The sequence below is a fragment of the Lipophrys pholis genome (assembly GCF_963383615.2).
Source record: "Lipophrys pholis genome assembly, chromosome: 2".
Lineage (NCBI taxonomy): Eukaryota > Metazoa > Chordata > Actinopteri > Blenniiformes > Blenniidae > Lipophrys > Lipophrys pholis.
Genome location: NC_137636.1, coordinates 7,906,029 through 7,926,895, shown reverse-complemented (window position 1 = coordinate 7,926,895; position 20,867 = coordinate 7,906,029). Strand labels below are relative to the sequence as shown.

Here is a 20,867-nt window from a genome sequence, read left to right as displayed (position 1 = left end):
TCCTGCAAAGCAGAAGCACGAACACGCTGAAGGCTTTAAAAGTCCATACGTGACTACCGGCATCGACTTCAGCCTTTGACCAATCACCACAGCAGAGCCCACCAGCACCATGGACCTGAATGTGAGTGACAAAAACATTGTGGGATAAACATTTTAAAAGAACCTGACTCGCGCTGTACAAGTTACAATTTGTTTGTTCTTGACTTTCAGGACTGTCTGGTAAACGGAGGAATTCTGATTGAACATCACATGAATGAAGGAAAGCATCAGTATAAAGTGGAAAATGTGGTAAAGAGACAAAAAGGGACCTGGAAAAAGATGTTTGTCAGGTACACCCACTGTCACGAAATGTTGTTTTAATCAATTGTAACAGTAAAGAAATAGATAGTCTACAGATTTATTGTTTCAGGAAGTTTCAGGGAGAAAAATTATGTTCAGTCATTCAGCGTTTTCTAAAACAGTATGCATAGTGTACTAAACCCAATGACGCAATAACTGTGAGTAATGGAATAATTGTGGCTTTTTTCCTATGAAATAGAGCCAGTTAAAGAGTTTTGCGTCATATGTATCTGAGCTAACTGAGCCTATTTATAAAAACCTGAAAAAAAGCTTTTATTTCCAAGAAATGCAGTCTTATGTATTATTATAATGTCGGCCGCATTATCTCATTTTAAAAAGATTTTTTAAACGGCACTCTAATGTAATAACTTACGAGATTATTGACAAAATGTTATTACATTAATAAAAGATTGTCAAAAAACAAAGAAGTTGATATCAGATGGAAATCTAATCTGCTCCCCGCCGACCGTCTTTAAAAGACATTGTCAGTTTGTAATTATCAATCCAGTTAAAACTGCTCATATTTCTTCCAATATGTTTTTTTATTGTTGACATTTGAATGAATGTTGACTTTTTAAGAACGTACTTGCTGTAAGAAAGGCACACATTTGGCGTTAGTCAAAGGTTTTTTAACTGGACTGAGCAGTGCTTGGGGTTCTGGGTGGAGTTTGCATGGTTTCCTTTACTTGCCTGGGTTTTCTCCAGGTCTGAGTTTGGGGTTGAAAAAAAAAAAATCTGCAGATGTGAATGTGAGTGTGTGAGTCTGGGTGCAGAGAACGGACAGTGGTTATTCATAACAATATGATGCTGGAATCAGAAGGTCTTTCTCATTCATTTACTGTCGTTTTTGTTTTACTTTTCAGAATTATAAAACATCGTAATTTTATTCTGTTGAAAATTTTCTATTGAGTTTAAGCAGACAAAAATAATTCATTAATTAGACTTTATATTCAGATGCACACATGTAACAAGTGCAATGCATGTTAAAGCAAAACATCAAAACAGTGTGAACATAATAAGTGAGCTTGATATTTTTATTTGAATTGGTGCGCTTCGTGTTTCAAAATACGCTCTGTCAGCACTCTGGGGGCCCAATTACAGCTCAGGGCCCGAAGCAATTGATGCTTTTATCTAACCTCAGGCCCCTGATCATGCTGTATTTCCTAAATATCTGGTCTGCATATCAAAGCTTCAAATGGATTCCATAGAAAAAAGATTTTGCTTAATATGAATTCTGCTGTTTTTCATTTTCAGAAAAGGAGACAAGCTAATGCAGATTAACGGCAGGGACTTGGAGGATCTCACGCCTAAGGAGCTGGCTCACATGTTAACTGAAGGAAATCCAATGCTGGTCAGTTTACCAGCAGCCACAGTCCAATAATATAAATAACTACATTTGAGCATCCCTGTCTTTCTACTTGTAACCCTTGTTCAAAACACATGAATTTAAAAAAATATATGTTTTTGTAGATTGTAAAACTCTCTCTCTCCTTCTTTTTTTTCTCTCTGTGCTTTTACCTTGAAGACAGTTCATAAGCCAGGAAAGAAAGAGGAGCAGCCCCCCCAGGGTGAAGACGTCTTACGCCCCGTCGCCAAGGAGACCACCATCATGGGTTTTAGCTGGGAGATGACCCGAGAGGAGGCCTCGGAGGACGACGAAGCCCGACTGGAGGCAGAAGACAACCAGGGGGAGGATGTGACGGAGGAGTGCGAGGAAGGAAAAGATCTGCTCATCATCGAGATGACAAAAACCAGCATCTCTCTAGTGAGTGGCAGGAGCTGCCATCCTGAGAGTCCTTGTCGTGGCTGTAATGGGATTGGCTGCGCTTACAATGACATTGTGGTGGTTTCTGAAAGCAGCAAGGTGACGCTGGGTGAGTGATTAACGATCATCCTTCTTTTGACCAGAACAAATGCTCCAAACGATAGATATGGAGTTAGTCTGTTACACTTGAAGTGTTTGAGGTTCACTTCATTGTCTGTTCTACATTCCCATCTGCAACACAACAAACTTGAGCTGTTTTTTTAAAAAAGAAAAATGACCATTTCCTATCTTACGTGCGTCATTTCATAAAGCTCCTGAACACTTTAGGATACGTTCTTTGGGATTGTTGTTCTGTAATTGTCAGGTGTGGACTGGATAAGGCAGTAATAAGGTTTTACTCATTTAACACATTTTACTGGTCGAGTAGTGTCTACATGATCCCTTACATTCATCCATTCATTCACACGTGGAAAACCACCTATCCACCTGAGCGACAGCGTGGGTGGATGAAAGATGAAATTCACCTTAAGAAACTGCAAACTGCTTTTGTTGTAACGGTATTCAGGTACTGACAATGAGTTAACTCAATATCGCCCGTTGTTCTGCACTTCCTTTGTTTCCTGAGTGACAGACGATGTGCTACACATTTGTCCTCTGTTCGTCTGTTTCCTCTCTTTTGTGTGTCGCGTTCAGTCCCTCGAGGAGATACCTGGTTCAAACAGCATAAGCTCTTAAACGGTTTACTGGAGCATGTTCCCTCTCGACGCTACCTCCGAGGCGTCTGCTCACAGAAAGCAGTCTACGCTTCACCAAATCCAGGTTTGTGACTCCTGATCGATCCACGTCGGCGTGACACAAATCTGATCCCTTCAATCAATCCGTCACCATTAACAGATGTGAATATCTACTTTCTATCACCTGAGTAATCATCTTTTTTTTTTTTTTTCTCCCTGTTTATTCCTCCAACTTTATGTTCAGAGAAGATCACCATCTATTCCTACCGGTCAGATAAGGTGAGTGACAGTTATGTTGGCGTGCCGGTGGTGCTGAACCTCACCGGGTCCAGCTGCTTCCTCATGTGCTGCAAGGTGGACTGCAGGGTGCTCCTACAAGTGGAGGTAATAACAACACAGATCCAAGGACAGTTACCAAAATGTAGAACCAGACGTCTTTTTGCATTTAAAAAATGACATCCGTTTAAAAATTAAATAACCTTTAATTGCCTGATCGAGAAGCAGGTATATCCTGTCTTCTATCCTTTATACAAGTAACCTGTAGTATAGCCTTTATGTTTTTGTTTTCCTGATTGTCAATCACCTTTCTCCCTTGTTACTGTATTGTTTTTATTGTGCTGTACATATGTGCCTGGCTTTTTACCTTTTAAGACAAAACCATGGTAGAAACAAATAAGTGAGGGTCAAAACTGTTACGTACCTTGTTAAAACCCTATGTAGTGTTGATGTGTTGTACCTAAAGTAATTTAAACTAGAAGAGCTCCGACAATTGCAGACTTCAGTTATATTTCCCATTTAAAGAATTCCATGAGATGACGTTAAATGAAAAATCCATCCCAACAACTCTTATCAAATATTGTGTTGTAATATGAAATACATTAGGATGTCTGGCAACACACAATTACTTCTTCTTGTGAGGCAAATCACGTGTCATATTTTTTGTCTCTGTAGATATGTGAGAAGCAGAACCTGAAACAGATTTCCGAGAGCGACGAGAGCACCCTCGCCTATGTCTTCTACATGAAGGGCGACCGGTCGGGTCAGAGAACCTTTCAGTCCGCACTGCACAAAGGCTGGTTCATCCACATTGTCAACACAGACCAGGTGGAAATGAAAGCGATGGACCCACCGACTGAGGAGCAAACGTTCCTCTTCATCTTCAGAAGTGAAAAACTGTAGTCAATCTTACGTTCTCGGTCAAGTCAGGTTTAAAGTCGTTTTTGTTTTAATCTTCGGACAAAGAGAAGGAAAACCAACGTGCATGTTTCAAAAAAGATTCTGCTATTGCAGATGTGTATGGACGTGCATCTTACGACAATGTTTTTTCTTTTTTACTTTTCGGGTTGACTGTCATTTTTTTTAAAAATCATACGACATTGGATGTGTTGAGAGTTCAATAAAATAAATATATGATGTACATAATAAACATAAGCAAAATGACAAGTTCTATAAATGTAGATGTATTACTTCAACCAAACGTTTTGGATGATTCATCCCATACGTAGTATGAAATGATTTTTACTTGCATTCGTCTCACAGGCTAAAAATTAATTTTCAGGTTTTCAGTCATATCGTCTGTAGATACAGAAAAAATGTTTTGTGCATAAATGCAAAATGTTACAATGTAAAAATAAAAACTGTTGGCTTTGGTAAACTGAGTGTTCCTCCTTCAATAAAGCATAAATATTAAATGACACAAACATAAACTAATCCAACTTAATCACTATATAATCACTTTATATATACAAAGCGATGGATGGATGGATGGATGGATGGATGGATGGATGGCTGGATGGATGGATGGATGACATGAAAATTTTTAAGTATCAAACAAATCTTAAAAAATAAAAGCCTCTTCGTAATCCACTTTTCATTTTAATGCGACAAAAGAATGGATAGTTTAATCAATTCCATTCCTAGATATCCAGATTGAAAAAGCTTTTTTATTTATTAAAGCACAAAACTATATAAATTAAATCACATGGTCATTTCCTGTTACTAAAATATTCCACAGTTAAGTAAAATACACTTCAATTGGACACAATATTTTTCATCTCTGTCCTATTTTTGAAAATAAAAGTAAAATAAAACACGTATTTAAAGCATCAGTTATTATCACAAACACATTTGATTGCACTAAATGTCTCAGAAATATACAACAAAGTACAAGTTCCTGCAGTAGCTGCTGCTGTAGTACAAGTTATAATATTAAAATAGCCCTTTTTTTTTATTTTTACTATATTTCAATGACAATGCCGTGTGTATGAGGCTATTAAATGTCTTTTATTTTAATGTCAATATCTGCTATACAATAGCTGTGATTCTCAGAAAACGTTTTCACATGTTCACACGGGACAGTTTGAATAATCATGATGATAAAATGTAAAGGTTTGGTGAAAAGCAAACATACATCTTTTATATGCTGAATCTTCAGGTTCCCACTAGTGGGCAGTGAATTTGATAGAGCTGTAGCCAACCGATCACTTCATTTCCTTCTGTCTTTCAGCGCGACAGCCACGGACTCACAATCCCGTTTGTTCATTGTCACTGTCATCATAACCTTTGTTACTTTGTCCTTCAATGTTCATGTCGTAAGGATTCCCCACAGTGCTGACATCAGGCAATTTCCTACAAACACAATGAAAACATGTGTCATCGTAAAACAAAATAGGAAGTATTAGGCAGGCTGACGGCCCTGCTAACGTGTAACCGCAACACTCCATTGGGTGTACATCATGTGTGTGTTTTAATAACATATTTAAAAGACACATTTAAAGGCTTCTCATCTCCAATGATGTGTATGGTCTAACATGATGGCTGGCACGAGGACAAACTTACTTCTTTCGCTCTCGAACACCTGAGACGATGAGGTAGACGCCTGCCAGCACCACGATTCCCATCACCACACCAAACACCACCAGCCAAACCTCCACCGGCTGCTCGTAGGGAGCTGCTAGTGTGGGTATGATACCCGCGAACTCCAGGGTGGAGTCATCCAGCTGGAAGGCATCGTTGATCCGACCTCGAGATAACCTTAGGAGGAAGAGTGAAATGTCTGTTATTGTTCGTTCAGACAAAATTGCTGCAGATTAGAATCAGATGAGCAGATTTATATCCGTAATTTGCACAAAATGACACTCTGCAGTGTGAATCACCTAATGGCTGCCTCCAGATCACCCTTTGGGACGTATTGAGATGAATTTCCTGGTCTGGTGGCAACAATGAAGAAAGAGATTCTGGGAGTCTGGTCATAGGCTTTGACGTCGTCTGCACTGAAGATACAAACAGAAAAACAGTGAACAAAACAGTCAGACAACTTTAAGAAGCTCAAGTTCATAGTCCGAGTCCAAGGGAGATGCAATTTACTGACGTGAATTCGAGTATCTCATTCTTTTGGCTGTAGTACTGCCTCAAAGCGTAAGCCACGCTGGCTCGGAACAGGTACAGCTCATTGGCATTCCAGGGATACTGAAGCACACATTATATCACATTTAGAACACATCATCCAAAGATCATGTAATATGTTAGATTGATGGATGGATTTCAAAAGCAGCAACAAAAGTCCTACAATTTCACAGTAAAAAAAATCTTTGCGAATTTGATTGATAATACTCACAGCATTACTACCCAAGGCGGTCTTCAAACTCAGTCTCACTTTAATAGCATCTTTTGAATCTGTGCAAAAGAAAGAAAAAACACATTTAGTCTAATCAGCTGCAAATATGTTCGATCTGATCCCAAAGCTTTATTTCTTCAGCATTTTAGTAAAGCCGAAAGAAAGTCAAGTTTACGCCCACAATGACCGTAGTTAGAAATCTTTGTAGGGACCTAAAATGGAATTATAGGGAAACAGATTACAGAAACACACCATAGATTTACACTGTGAGGAAATCCTGAAACGAGAAATAGGCTAAATGGATGCGAGTCATCCCGACAGGATTCAGAAACGAGACAGATGTACAGGTGAGTAAAGGACAGATAACAGATAGCCAGTCAAATTTGGGGCCCATAATTATCCTCTGTCTAGATACGTGCTGCCCCTGAACAAACATAACATCACTCGTCATTGCTATGCAGAGGATTCACAGCTGTTCGTCCCATTTATAAATTGAAACCTTTTATAATAGATACTGTACATGTAAACAGAACCTGACTGACATGGACGAGCCCGGTCACATCCAGTCAGGTTTCTGGCTTGGTGGTCTTTCTGTGTGGAATTTGCAATGTTTTCCTTGTGCATGCTTGGCTTAGGGTCAATGTGGAGCTTTCTGTGGGTACGTTTGAGGCTAATTGGTGAATGCAAACTGTTTGTGTAAATGAAAATGAGACTGCACATACAGAAAACAACCAAATGATCCACCAGCTGTTTTCACTCTGTTAAGACTCTTGTAAGCCACAGCACAAAGCATCGTAATAAAAGTTACATCAGGTTTTAAAAGACGAGTATCAAGGGCTGCCCCCTGTGGAGTTTTTACCTCTTTTGATTCACTCTTCAACACTCACAGTGTGAGTGTAAAACAAACTAAACTGGAGCGTGTGAACACGGCCTCTAACAGAGTATCAGGAGATGATAAGCATGACAGTGACAGGCAGGAGTGGGACAGGAATTGTCTCACTAAATATTGTGTTGTATTGTTATATCTCCTTTGTGTATTTTCTACAGAAACTCTAATCATCAGGGGTTTAGGTAAAACGATGCGCTGATCTCATGAAGAGGTCTGCTGAGAGGTTTCAGCTCTTTACAGGATTTTCACTGTGGACATCGTTTTTATACTCACATGGATCTACTGTTGTCCTCCAGCCCACATGCCTGTTGTGTTTTTTATTCTCCGCCAACAACCAGTCATATAGTTTTTGGAAATAGTCCAGCATGGGACGCGCGTCCATCTTAACGTCACCAGAAATTTCCTTTAAAGCTCGAGTCCAGGATTGGGATCTTCCCAGCTCCAGCATGTTCCTGAACGAAAGCAATCGTATTGTTAAACTACTTCGTGTCACAATCTGATGTTACACGTGAAACTCAAGCAAGATATGGGAATGCCTTGAAGATACAACAATATGAAGAACATTTTCTAATAATAAATATCTATGGATGTCAGTGATGCCAAAGCCCAAAGCCCAGCTCTTAACCAGGAACATGGTGTGATTCCTACCTCAGTTTGTCTCCAGCTACAGTTGAATTAGTGATATCACAGGTGGACAGGGCGCCAGTGTGCCCTGCGGCATCACACAGAGCTTTCTGGAACTGAAACTGGTAGACAGTTCTTGTGAAGTACCTGCGATTGAAACCGGGAACAGAGAACACACAAATATGCTGAGCTTGGGCAGCTGCTTTTCATCTTCCTTCTGGTGCGAGCTCACCGGTGTGTTACACTGGTTACCTGTGCAAAAACCTCAGCAATGCAAGTCAACAATCATAATCAAATCAGACGAAGTGGATGGATGAAATTAGTTTGTTTAACCATCAAATGTTTTTATCCATTTTTAGCCATGTTAGGTTCTGGGAATGAACGTCTCCCAGCTAATATTATGTTGTGTCATAAAGCCACAGTCACTACATGCAAACCACACAGAGCACCAAAGTGATAATGGGTATTGTTCCTGTGGGCCTCGACTTCTAAGCACTGCACCATATAGCCGCGCGATTTCCCTTTCATTACCTTTATCAACACCTCGTAGGTTTTTTGTCACCAAGTCAACAAAGAAACTAATATGGCAATGTTCAGAGCCTGAGGCCGAGCTTCCATCTAATCCTCACAGAAACTTAACTGAAACTAAATAGCCAGAACTGATTGTGAAAAAGATTCTCAGGTTAGGCTTTGGTTGATTCGAGGTGCAGACCGTTACCTGATGAAAGAATAGTCTCCAGACACGTGGAAGAGAGCGGGGGGGTCACAGTAAGTCTCATCTCTCGGCACTGGTTCCACCACCCCAACCAGCTCCCTCCTAACAAGACAAGAAAAGATTAATCTTTATACAAGCTGATGGTACTGACTAAATTTCACTCGAAATCAGTACCTCAATAAAAATTTTAATTACTTAATAAATCACAAGTTATGTGGAAATGTAATTTCTGACTGCTGATAATTGTCTCTTATTCAAGATGTCTGAACCGTCACCAGCATGTGACTGTCTGTTGTTGTGTGCGTGCAATTAAATTGCCATTATTAGCACATGTTATGTTCGATGAGGTTTTTCTTGATTTGTCCAGTTTTGCTCCAAGAAGTCAACTAATTTTTATTACGACTGCATGTTACTGCTTACTTCATCTCCCACCAGCGTTGCATCCATTCGTCTTTGTGGATGTTGCCCGCAAACACCTGCCACCTCCACTCTTCCAGCATGTATGTGAACGGCATTGTGGCCACAATGGTGAGCGCCTGCTTCATCAGGAAGTTGATCTCCGTCTCTGTGAGAAAAACAAGACGATAGATTGAATGAATACGTTCTTTAAAAATTTAGGCTCTGGACACATGCAGGGTCATCAAAACTCCTTTTGTTTCCAGCAAGGTTGCAGCAGAAATCAAAAAGATTCACGACTTTGTATGTTATGGGCTATCGATGACACGTGTGTGTGTGTGTGTGTGTGTGTGTGTGTGTGTGTGTGTGTGTGTGTGTGTGTGTGTGTGTGTGTGTGTGTGTGTGTGTGTGTGTGTGTGTGTGTGTGTGGCCGTATATTTAAATGAGGGATAACAAAACAGTTGGAAGTGGAACCGAGGTCACATTAACTGATGTCCTTGTGATACTGAAGACATTTTGGATTGAGATTTTGTGGACACTTAAAGGCATTCTATATAAACCCAGCAATACTGTAGCATCGTAAAATCGTATCTCAGATAAACGTAGTTGCGATTAAATTAAACTTACTTGGAGATTCTGACATGAGAAAAGTACAAGGGACCATCTCAAACAGAGTGTCAAACAATTCCATCTTCTACATTACTCTCTCTGAGGGGCGCTGATTTATCAGTACAATCTTAACTTAATGTTGATCTCCACTAACAATTAAAGGAAATACAGGATATCAAACTTTACCAGGTGAGTGTTTTCATTTGGTGTTAGGCCATTGGTTTCACTACAGAGCACTAAGCCCTGAACAACAAGGATAAATCACAGCTTCGACTGAGCTTCATTTATTAGGCCTGGAATGTATTGTTATTAATTATCAAGGCATTCTATTAAACTGATTTTAGTGAAGTAATGTCAACATGGTAGACAGCTTGTCAAGTGTACATATTTCATGTTTTCCATATGAATGACAATAGAAGAAGACTGAATTTCAAAAAGTCTGTCCAAAAAAGAAACTTAGTTATTCCTCGCATGGGGTCTTACGCATCTATTAGTAAAGTAAAAAGTCTTGTTTATGGTGAATGTAATGTTTTGGAGCACCAATATGAGAGTGCGTGTCTGCATCAGAAGTACCGTTATCATAATCGAAGTCAGCGGGCAGGAGCCCGAGGCCCTGCAGATGTTTGGGCGTTGCGGCAGAGAGGGACATGATTTCTCCGACTGCCTCGTGGAAACCCTCGTTGGCTCCGTCCCTCAGAAGGTAGGACAGATTACGATAAGCCATCTGGTACTGGTTGTGACCCATTTCATGGTGCACTGTGAGGAAATCATCCATGTTGACCTTGGTGCACATTTTAATCCTGCGAATATCAGAAGAGGAGTCTTCATGTCAGCAGCTATATTGTGTAACTCAGACATTAAAGGAGACCCTATCAACGGTGCATCTCATGTAGTAAACAAACATCAACAACATCAGACGTTCTACCACTTTATTGAGATTTTTTCTTTCTCCCTTTTTCACTCAAGGCAAAACTGACCATGATTGTTGAGAAATATTTACCAGCTAAACCTTTTCATTATCTCTACCAGCGGGAAAGAATGAGTCAGAGATTAGTCAATGTCACTGATACAGGAGGTTCATATTTACTGCCGTCATAACTAAGGAATGATCTACAAAGTTAATTTGCTCTTCTTGACACACCTCCCGTCAATCAGTCTGTGAAAGCCACATTCATTTGTCCTACCTGAAGTCCTTTCTGTTTCCCATGTCCCAGGCTGTGGGGTGGCACACCACCTTGCGTCCGTCGGTGGGCTTCGTCAACATGGAGTTAGTCCAAAAGTTGTCAAACATCTTGAACAGGCCCACGGACTCAAAGAACTTCTCTGCTTCTTTGAACAGTCGCTTCTCGGTCCAACCCTGAAATTCAAGTGACAAGACATGATTGTTGGATTTAGGATAAGATAAAAGTAAGATAAGAAAACTTAATGCACCAGCAAATTTGACATTTTACTGTAACAGAGCAGTAAAGTGATCGAAACATACATATAATAAAAGGGACCATAAGCACATGTTGAGTGAACACAAATCAAAGAAGGTTAAAGAGAATCTCTTCTCAAACATGAGAAAGCATGAGGACATACAACAAAACATGAATAAGATACAAAAAGATTTACAAGAAAATAATTTACTTTCAACTTGCACAATGTGATTTAATAGATAAATAAATAAATAAATAAATAAATATTGTATCAGTCCGAATATTAGAAAATAGAAGGCAACCTCGTTTTTTCAGACCCGACCCCCGACCCAAAAAATACAATTGTTTTATTTTGGATCAATACAATATGAGATGTCATCGGGACCATTGCTGTGTTTCATTCCTCTTGTTATTTGAGGTCATAATAATTTGAACAATGAACAAGAACCTTATATAATACATATAAAACATTGCAGCTACTTGCCAGGAAATAACTCACTGGAGATGTTATGATATCAACTACCTTTTCTCTTAGCGTCAGATTCCATTTAGAACTGATTTGCTTTATTTTACTGTACCTGCTTCACCATAGTTTGGCTGACATCAATGTCTGGTTTGTCTGGGAAAGGGACTGTCAACGGGTACAAGTTGGTCCAGAATCTGCCCCACATATCACCTGAAGAAACAAACAAACAAAAAAAAAAACCCCATCATATTTCTATCAAAGGAAACACTGAGGTTATCCTAGGAGAGTAAACAGCACAAGAATGTAAGTGCACACTGAGAGTTTTAAAAATTCAGCATGTATTGTGTCGACAGCATTTTGTTTTCAGTTGACAAAGTGACAGTGATAAAGGATGACCGACAGAGGGAGACATAGTTCAGCTCAGATCTGGTAGTAGATCAAGCTCTAGTAGTTTATGTAGTTTTTGCTGTGTGAACTTCCTGAAGCAATATCTACAACATACCCAGCAGGTGGGCAGGCAGGGGTCCCTCTGAATCAATGTGTGGGTACACAGCCATGAGCCGGGTTCTCACGTATGCATGCAGCTCTTTGTATAAGGGGAGGATCTGAAAACAGAGGAACAAAATCTTTACTCATCACTTCACACAATCAGGAAACGGTACACTTTCTCACTGTTATTATGCCGGCACACTGACCAGAATCCTGCCATCACGGCCGTACCTGTTTGTATACTGTGCGTACGTCGCCCATCAGCTGATCTCTGGTGTATTTATACAAAGGTTCTTCCTCAATGGTCTCATAATTGTATCTCCAGTAAGCACCATAGTCTTCGAATCCTGAATTACGAATGCAGATGAGAGAACTGATCAAGAGACAAAGCTGTTATTTTCTGTTGTTTATTATCACGTCAGGTCTCAGTGCCGACCACCTAACTATCAGTGATTCTCTGCAGACACCGTCGTCGCACGTGATCAGAGAGCGTTTACGTATCAGCTCTGTGCGCTCTTATCAGGGTTTTATCTACTTCATTACAGTCTGGAACGTTCATTTTATATTTGTACAGTGACTTGCTAAACTTTTACAACAAGACTACAGGTAAAATAGCACACATGTGATGGTGTGATATTTTCTTGTTCATTACCGTTTAGTTTGGCAGCTTCGTTCTTCAGATCCACGTAGTCTTCGTACAGAGGCCTCATCCTCTTACCCACCTCTCTCCTCCAGCCCTCCCACACATGCAGACGCTCTGAGTAGTCTCGGCTGGTGGACATGACGTGCTCCAAGCCTGCGAGCAGAGAAAGACACAAATCAGCAGCCAGCTAAATCATACGGATGACTTTATTTGTCACTTATCAACCTGGTAAATTTCCTGAGGCTCATGGACTTGAGACGTCCCAACAACACCCAGAAGATGGACACATGTCGTGCTTTTGGATCTGAGCGCTGAAGATAGTATGTTTTCAGTAGTGAAGGTACATTTATCTCAGTCTTATACTCTATTAGTAGTTGTTTTTCATTTCACGAAGCAGAGAAAGTTTTGGCTTAAACATGCGTTTCATCACAAACTTGTTTCACACTTTACATGTGAATGTCAACTAAAGTCCTTCAAAAGTCAATGTGCAAGAAGAAAACTTGGAAAAAAAAAAAAAGGAATTCCTGATTGGTTTCTAAATACAAATGTGGGCAGTGTCCAGTGATGATTCCAACAAAAAACAATGCCTGCATCTTTTCCGTTTTGCTTCATTTGATCTCAGAAATGCATTAAAATAAAGAAAAGGAACAGTTTAATTGAGGAAAAGCTCCGTGGCAAGATCATAAGACATCAAGCGTTTGAAGAATTTAACAGTTTTTTCTGTTTTTATTTGTGCTTTAAAAAAAAAGAAGTAATGTTGTTGCGCGGCAGACTTTTTAATGAAGGTATTATAAAAGATTGTTTCAATATTCCATTAACTAAAATATGAGTTGCGTCCGGTCTCTTTTTTTACTGGAGTCACTCGATAAGCTTCCTGGTTCATTGATAATGAGAAATACATGACTGTGTAATCGCGCTAAAAACTTACAGCGGGGCAACTGGTATGTTTTGCACTTTGCTTGCATCTATCCCATCTCATCAATTGTTTGATGCTTTTGATTTGAATTCATATGGCTAAAATAAAAAAAAATGTAAACAACAACAATTAAAATTAAAATTAAAATTAAAATTAAAATTTAAATTTAAATTTAAATTTAAATTTAAATTTAAATTTAAATTTAAATTTAAATTAAAATTATAAAATGGTCTGTTTACATATTTATACAATCTTGGTATTCCAGGATTCAAATGTTAAATTTTCCAAGTAGTTCCACGAGTGATCAATAAAGGTTGAGTAGCATTTTAAAGCTTCACAAAACTTTATTTGGTGTGTTGGGGCCAAAATAGGTCTTTTGTAAAGTTTGCAGATCCCTGAAGTAAAATCCTGCCACATTTTTGTGTGTGTGTGTGTGTGTGGGGGGGGGGGGGGGGGTGTGTGTTAATATTTAGCTCTCAAATGTAGAAAAGTAGAGGTATAAGAAGTAGTAAAATGGAACAATCAATGCCTCTGAACCTATTAAGATAATCAAAATCAAAATGACAGAACTGTCATTTTGACTGTCACTTTTCCACAAAAGTGGAATAGAAAAATTGTTTAAAAACTTCTCCTCTGAGAAGGTGTTAATAATAAACTACTTTATCTGACTTCAGCTGACAGCAGCAGGTTACCCTAAGCAGTTGTTATTACTAACAGAGCGTACCTGGCTCCAAAGTCTGGCAGTTCAGGGGGTCGTCAATCAGACACACGGTGGCTGTGCTGTAGATCGTACTCATCTGACTCATGACCTTACTCAGCTACGAAGGAAACACAAGGGTGGCACATTTACTTAAAGTGGGGTCCTGAATAGCACCAGGAATCCAGAAAAGGAGACAAGCGGCTTTGCAGTTGTAGCAATTATAAAAGAAACACGTTTCTAAAACACTGCAACAGAGTGAAATGAATAGAGTCTCACATGAGAAGCCTTGTCTGGAGTTAAAGCACCAGAGCCTTTGTCTTGTAGGGAGATGAGCTGTAACTTCATTTCTGGGTCATCGATCTGGTCGATGGGGAAACTCTGGGCCTCTTTTGATCTCTCGGCGTAGAAAGCCCCCCAGATGTTCCCCTGTTCTGTCTGCGAAGCGCCACAACAAACCACTCAGGTTACATGAATCAGCACCAAACGGCTCATTGGAGTTACTGTTTAGCAAAGTACTCACCACTTTGTCTGAGTTCTCCTGGCTGATGTCGGTGTTGTAGGCCCATGACGCCAGTGAGTACTGGTACATGAGATCACTGGCATTAATGTCGAACCTCTTCAGGAACTCTCCCGTTCTGTTCTCCAGGTCTGACTGGGCAGACACGGCACAGCACATGGCCAGCAGAGTTACAAGAGTTCTAGCAGACATCTTTGGCTGCTTCAGCTCCATTTACGCGCACGCATACACACACACACACACACACCTACAAACACACAACCTCAGTGTGAGCAAGAAACACACTGTACGCTGTTATAGCGTTTCAATAACCTTCTGTGCCGCCTTGGCCTTTGGACGGAAAGTGTCATAACTGAGGGTGTTGCTGAGTTTTCATTTACAGATAGGATTCCTCATACAAACAGCAAACGTCACTGGGCTGTCTTCACATGAAGGGTGGCTGGGGCGGGGCGTTACACTTTGAGTTATCATCACTCGCAAAATAACAAGTCATCTGTTTTTAGAACATTGACACAAAGGTTATTTGCGTGTAGAAAAGCCTCTTTATATTAGTGAAAAGTCTGTTTATATGAGCAAAAAAAAAAAAAAAAAAAGGTAGTGAAAACTCATTACACACAAGACAATAAATAATGAAAAGAACTCGGAAGAAAATGTTTTCACTGTCTCTTTTTGGAGTTTTTCCTCAATAACAATGGATCCACTCTTTAATCTTGGTTTAATTCTCTGTTGAAATAAAGTTATTTTCATATTTGATGGGATCAATTCATCAGATATCCTCATGAATAGTTTTCAGCAATCATACACAGGATAGAATGAACATGAGTAAATTATTTTGATAGCACAACCAACAACGGATCGCTCGCAACACGTCATACAAGTTTCATATGTATTATTAAATACTATTGGACATGTCAATAATCAAACAATGCATGAATCCTCAACTGTGCTGTACGAGGCCAAATAAAAACCATAGTCACACACTTTTTTAGTTGAAGATTTTTAGCAGTTTAGTTAGAAAATATAAAACATTATACAAATCTTAAAAAAAAGAAGGAAAATAAAACAAGAAAACAAAATTAAATTGAGCACGAACTGCTTAATTTAATTTGAGGTTTTAGAAAAGGAGGTGTTTGGCGGGCAAATTTAATCTCAATACGGACGATAAAAACAGTTCATCTGTACTTTTAGTTAAATTCTCGACGTTTCTCTGGCATTTCTCTGGTCAATGTGACTAATTCAGGGAGAATAAGTCAGTTAATAGGAAACGTCTCTAGATGAGTCTCCAACCTCCTTATCAGTTGTTGTTAGAGCTTCCAGTACAAGATATTGTAAGTCATGCACTGTTAGACCTTAAAAGCTGATAAGAAATCAGCAATGGGGGCAAAGTGTATTAATTTCACACACTGTAATAAAAACAAGATATGATTAACTCCTCACTCTGTTTCAGCTTATCTAATGAAACATGAATTTTGCTTCAGTAAAAGTTTTCATTTCACATTAGTTGGTGTGAACTTGGCTTGTTCGCCCCACGGATACCTCACAGGGAAAAGCGAGCGGGACGGATTCGAACCAGGTGTCAATGCACACAGAACACAAAACAAAATGAATATTAATAAATTCACAGCTCTTTGGACTTTGTCAGACTTTGACTGGATGAAATCACCCAACTGGATCCTCTGATATCATCTTAGGTCATAAAAGATGATGTTTCTATCAGTGCAGCAGCCATGCACCTGTTTCCACATCCCCGAAAGAAAGTTAAAACAATAGCACCTTCATGTGGATAAAGTTGGCATCACAGTTCTCATTACAGGGGAGTCACACCTTCCAAAGTCTGTCTTCTTAATACAGATTTGTTCAGTAAAAGCATTGTTGGAAGCTAATCCTTTAGTAGCAATAGTAAGCCATTGTATATTTCATTACTTAATTAGGAATCCACCTGTTTAGATTTATTTATAAAGTAAAGCCTTATTCATTTTCCATTAAACATGGGGATTTAATAAATATAAAGGTGTAATAATGTTGTAATAATTGGATTCTGCAGGCTATAAGAGTGGAGCGCTGTAATTTGGTTAGTGTACCTCCCAGATCTTGTTTTGGCCTCTGAAAACAACCAAATTCTGGATAAAATGAATACAAAATACAGATAATTAGATTAAAATAATTTTTAAAATTGAATAATTTTTTTTAAAAATTATAACAAACCCCAATAACCACAAAAGAGACTTTGTAAAACCAAGATTGAATATTTATTGAACATAAAACAGATGTAATATTTACAAAACCAAGTTAAGATGCCTGTAACAAGTACCTTATATACCAAATAAACAGCAGTCAGACTCTTCAACCAAGCCTGCTCCCAGTAGACCACTGCACACCACAACCGGACAATATCACTCCACTCCAGCTGGACAAGAAGTGGTGCAATAACAATAATAATCTGTAAGAATGTATTTACTGTGTAAAATACATCCACCCCCATATTCTGTACATGTCCACACTTATAGGCACCGTGTGCATATTTTTCTATTATATTGTATCTTTATCTGCTTTTTTTAGTTCCTGCTATGTGTGCTTCTTTCTCTGTACTATCCTGCTGTACCACTACAAATTTCTCCACATGCGAGATAAAAAAAAAAACAAACAACATGAACGATCCAAAGTAATCTGAATTGGTGAGATTTCTTTTTTCTTTTAATAGAATTTTTTTGTCCACTTTGGTTGTGGCATTTCTCAATAAAAAGAAAAAAAAAATCCTATATCCTTGAATTTTCCCCGAACAGCAGAACGTCTGCCAATATCTGCAAGAAACTCTATGGAAAGTGAAGAGCAAAGTGAAGAGCAAAGTCACTTGACCTCGTGTCTTCAGAAGGGAGGGGCCTTCTCTAGAAAATTAGAGCTCGAAAATTTGTTTTTTTTAGGTGTGTTAGTCTAATTTGGCAGCTTTGAGACCTCTTATAATGTCTGATTGTCCTTTAAGGGGGTCTCAGACCCAACATTTGGAACCACTGCTTTTTCAAGAACAGTCTCATTTTACATTGTCAGCCTCTCTTTCCCCACATTGAACACAACACTGGCAACAGTGCCACCAGTGCAAAGCACCCACTCTCCACCAGGAGCAACTCTAAGTAGCTCCTGGTGGAGAGTGGGTGCCACCATGCAAAGCACCCACTCTCCACCAGGAGCTACTTAGAGTTGAACTCTTTGCTCAAAGACACATCGGCACAAGGAGGAAAAACTGCCCGCGGCGTTCTCACTATGAGGTGAGAGCACAAACCGCTGCACTAAATGGCTTAAATTCAATACAGCTCTGAGGCGCTTAATACTTAATCTACACTCAACCTCACTTGTCAACCTGGTGGCCACGCCTTGCACTCAAAGAGGAAGTATCTTAGATAAAAGGCGTGGCTCACTATAAATGATGACCGCACGGTCAGTTGTTTGCTGGGCTGTATGTATGGGACATTTTTTGCATGCTTGTCTTCTTGGCAGCTCAGAGTGAGGCCCATGACAGGTCGCTGTCAATCTGCTCTGCCTCAGATTTGCTGCAACAGCAAGTTTACTGCAGACATGTCTATATGCAGACTGAGCCTAGAGGCTATAGGCTAATCACTGTGAATGAAAGAGACAACAGCCGGGCTTAGTATCCTGGAAACTCACGTTCAGCAAAAGAAAAAAAAATGTGGTCACTGGACGTTGTTTATCTACAGTAGAGGGTCCAGCCGTGGGTGAACATGTCAATACATATCGATCTAGTGAATTATACGATAAATTATCCTACTGGTTCAAAACATGTTTCACATTAGGTTTCACTTGACACAAAAATACTTGTCTTCTTTTTGCTTTTATAAAAAAAAATATTAATGATAAAATTGTGTACATGCTGCACATACATAGATAAACAACTGTAAACGTATATTACATCTGTTCAATGAATTATGGCAAAATAGCAACTATGCCATTTAAATGAAAAAAATAATCTATATTCTAAAATATACCTACAACAGCATGACTCTGTGGACTTTTTATGTAATCACCTGTTTCACCACTTATGCAAATGAGGCAATTTGGTAGCACCGTTCAATAGGCAATGCACAAAACTCTCTGGAACATTTTATGAAGGTGATAAAATACAGAAATTACAATAAAGTAATGGGAGAAACAAGTGCTTTAGTTTTAAAACAATCATATATACTTAGAACTGCAGATACTTGTGTAAAAAAGACTGAGATAACAGTACTTTTTCAGATAGAAAAAGAAATATTGAGACACCATGGCTTTTTTAAGGTATCCTGACCTTATTTTGGTTGGTGGTGAGGGTGAGTGTCATATGCACATACACATTTTATAACTGTTGTTACTATATATGGAGACACCTGCAAGGATCATAATTCACCTTCTTCCATTGTTTTCTGCAGAAAAGTAAGTTGTTTTCTCAAAAAAAGAAAACTGGTAGCCTGACTGACTTCATGTAATACACTAGAAATACCATTAGAAACTTTTATTCCGATCTAATCTTTGAAACAGAATCAGAAAATCTTAAGATGCAACTTCATCCCTCTGAAATGTGTCAAGTTCTGCCAAATGCACCCATCTCCTTGTCCAACACAACAATGTGTGTTGGGCTGCCAGTCCATCACATGGAACAAACACAGAAAGACAGGCAGTCACACACTTTCACATTTGAGAACAACCTCAGAAAGGAGGACCGTACCTTGCACAAAACAACCCACCACTCCACTGTGCAGTTTCATTCAGACATCTTCATATGTCTAAATACATTTCTTCCCCTGAGAGCCAACTATCTACTACTGAGTGAAAGTACATTGAGCAGGCATATGCAGTGATTTCTTAACATTAAGTCTGATGCATGAAGGGGTGTAGGACAGTTTAGTGGTAAATGGTTTTTTTTGCAGAAAGAACATCCTCAATTTATTCAATAAAAAAATGTCACAGTCGAAAAACGTGTTTGAGATTAGTTGGTGACTCCAAAGTTTCCCAAAGGTGTGAACTAAATGAGCATAGTTGTCTGCACTGGAAACCTCTCTTCACCTCTGCGATTACCGACAGCAGACTGCAACTTGGATGGACATATCAAAGCAAGACCCATTAAGGAAGATTTCCTTTAAATAGTGGACACCTGTTATGTTAGGAAATGATTCAGACGCAGTAATAAACTGATCTATAGGAGATGTTGTCATAAATTTAAACTGTAAATAAACAACAACTATTGCGTTTCTCTCTCTATGCTATATACTCTTTCACATCACACTCAATTTGCAAAATGAAACGTTCTAAAGCGCTGCTCCGGACGTGTGTACAAACGGAGCATATGATGACCATTCCCTGTCGAAACGCATCCATATCTCCGGGTTTTACTTCGGCCATCTCTCTCATCCTCTGTGCTGCACATTCTTCAGGCCACAGAGCCAGTCTGCATCAATCATAAACAGAATAACTACAGCAAAGCCGGAAAAGAGCGCACAGATCTAAAAGATAAAAGCTCGAGGCGCGCGAGGAGATTATGCAAAAAACATTTAACAGCAAAACATTTCCACATATCATTTATGTTGCTGTCTTATCATTTATGCACGCGTGTATCGCGTGCATTTATCCTCACTGTTGCGCACAAGCGTTACGCAATATCTTTAAATTCCACCTGACCCAGATTCTTATTGTGAAACGCACGCGCGGCGTCTCCTCTTCGCTCGGGCTGGTTTGACGCCGCACGGAGGCAACACGCATCCTCACACCACTGACCTGGGCTTAGCCGTGTCCTGCATGTGTGTGCATGTGTGTGCGTGTGTGAGCGGGAGTGTGAGTGATCCCCAGAAACCAGCCGCGGGATGGAGGATCTCAAGGAGAATCTGGGAACTTTGGATTGACGCCCGGGGATAACGCGCGGTCGGCCTGAACATCATCGGGTGGATTTATACATTTGGATGTTGTCTGTTTTCCCTTTTTACCCTTTTCTTCTAGGCGGTGGGAATTTACATTTGGCTTACAGTCCCGGTTCTTTTTGGCGTGCAAA

At 39.5% G+C, this 20,867-nt stretch overlaps 2 protein-coding genes across 3 annotated transcripts; one reads left to right on the top strand and one right to left on the bottom strand.

The window, feature by feature from the left end:
- LOC308126102 (uncharacterized protein) lies at positions 1 to 4,535 on the top strand. 2 transcript variants are annotated; one of them, XM_080490228.1, is made up of 7 exons: positions 1 to 121; positions 211 to 329; positions 1,594 to 1,690; positions 1,865 to 2,213; positions 2,798 to 2,923; positions 3,083 to 3,222; positions 3,790 to 4,535. In XM_080490228.1, exons 1-7 carry the CDS (start codon positions 110 to 112, stop codon positions 4,015 to 4,017), a joined length of 1,071 nt encoding a protein of 356 aa, XP_080346354.1. In that variant the 5' UTR covers positions 1 to 109; the 3' UTR covers positions 4,018 to 4,535. The 2 variants fall into 2 exon arrangements, with proteins under 2 accessions (XP_080346354.1, XP_080346355.1); XM_080490229.1 differs by having other exon boundaries at positions 50 to 121; positions 3,083 to 3,117; positions 3,790 to 4,489.
- A 226-nt stretch (positions 4,536 to 4,761) lies between these two features.
- Positions 4,762 to 15,155, bottom strand: ace2 (angiotensin I converting enzyme 2). The gene is made up of 18 exons (XM_080458839.1): positions 14,840 to 15,155; positions 14,596 to 14,754; positions 14,344 to 14,437; positions 12,713 to 12,856; positions 12,292 to 12,407; positions 12,074 to 12,176; positions 11,684 to 11,781; positions 10,872 to 11,044; positions 10,261 to 10,487; positions 9,103 to 9,247; positions 8,686 to 8,784; positions 7,992 to 8,114; positions 7,617 to 7,795; positions 6,455 to 6,513; positions 6,209 to 6,306; positions 5,994 to 6,110; positions 5,677 to 5,871; positions 4,762 to 5,466 (listed from the first exon to the last, which is right to left on the bottom strand). Exons 1-18 carry the CDS (start codon positions 15,047 to 15,049, stop codon positions 5,361 to 5,363), a joined length of 2,445 nt encoding a protein of 814 aa, XP_080314965.1. The 5' UTR covers positions 15,050 to 15,155; the 3' UTR covers positions 4,762 to 5,360.
- Positions 15,156 to 20,867: the final 5,712 nt, after the last annotated feature.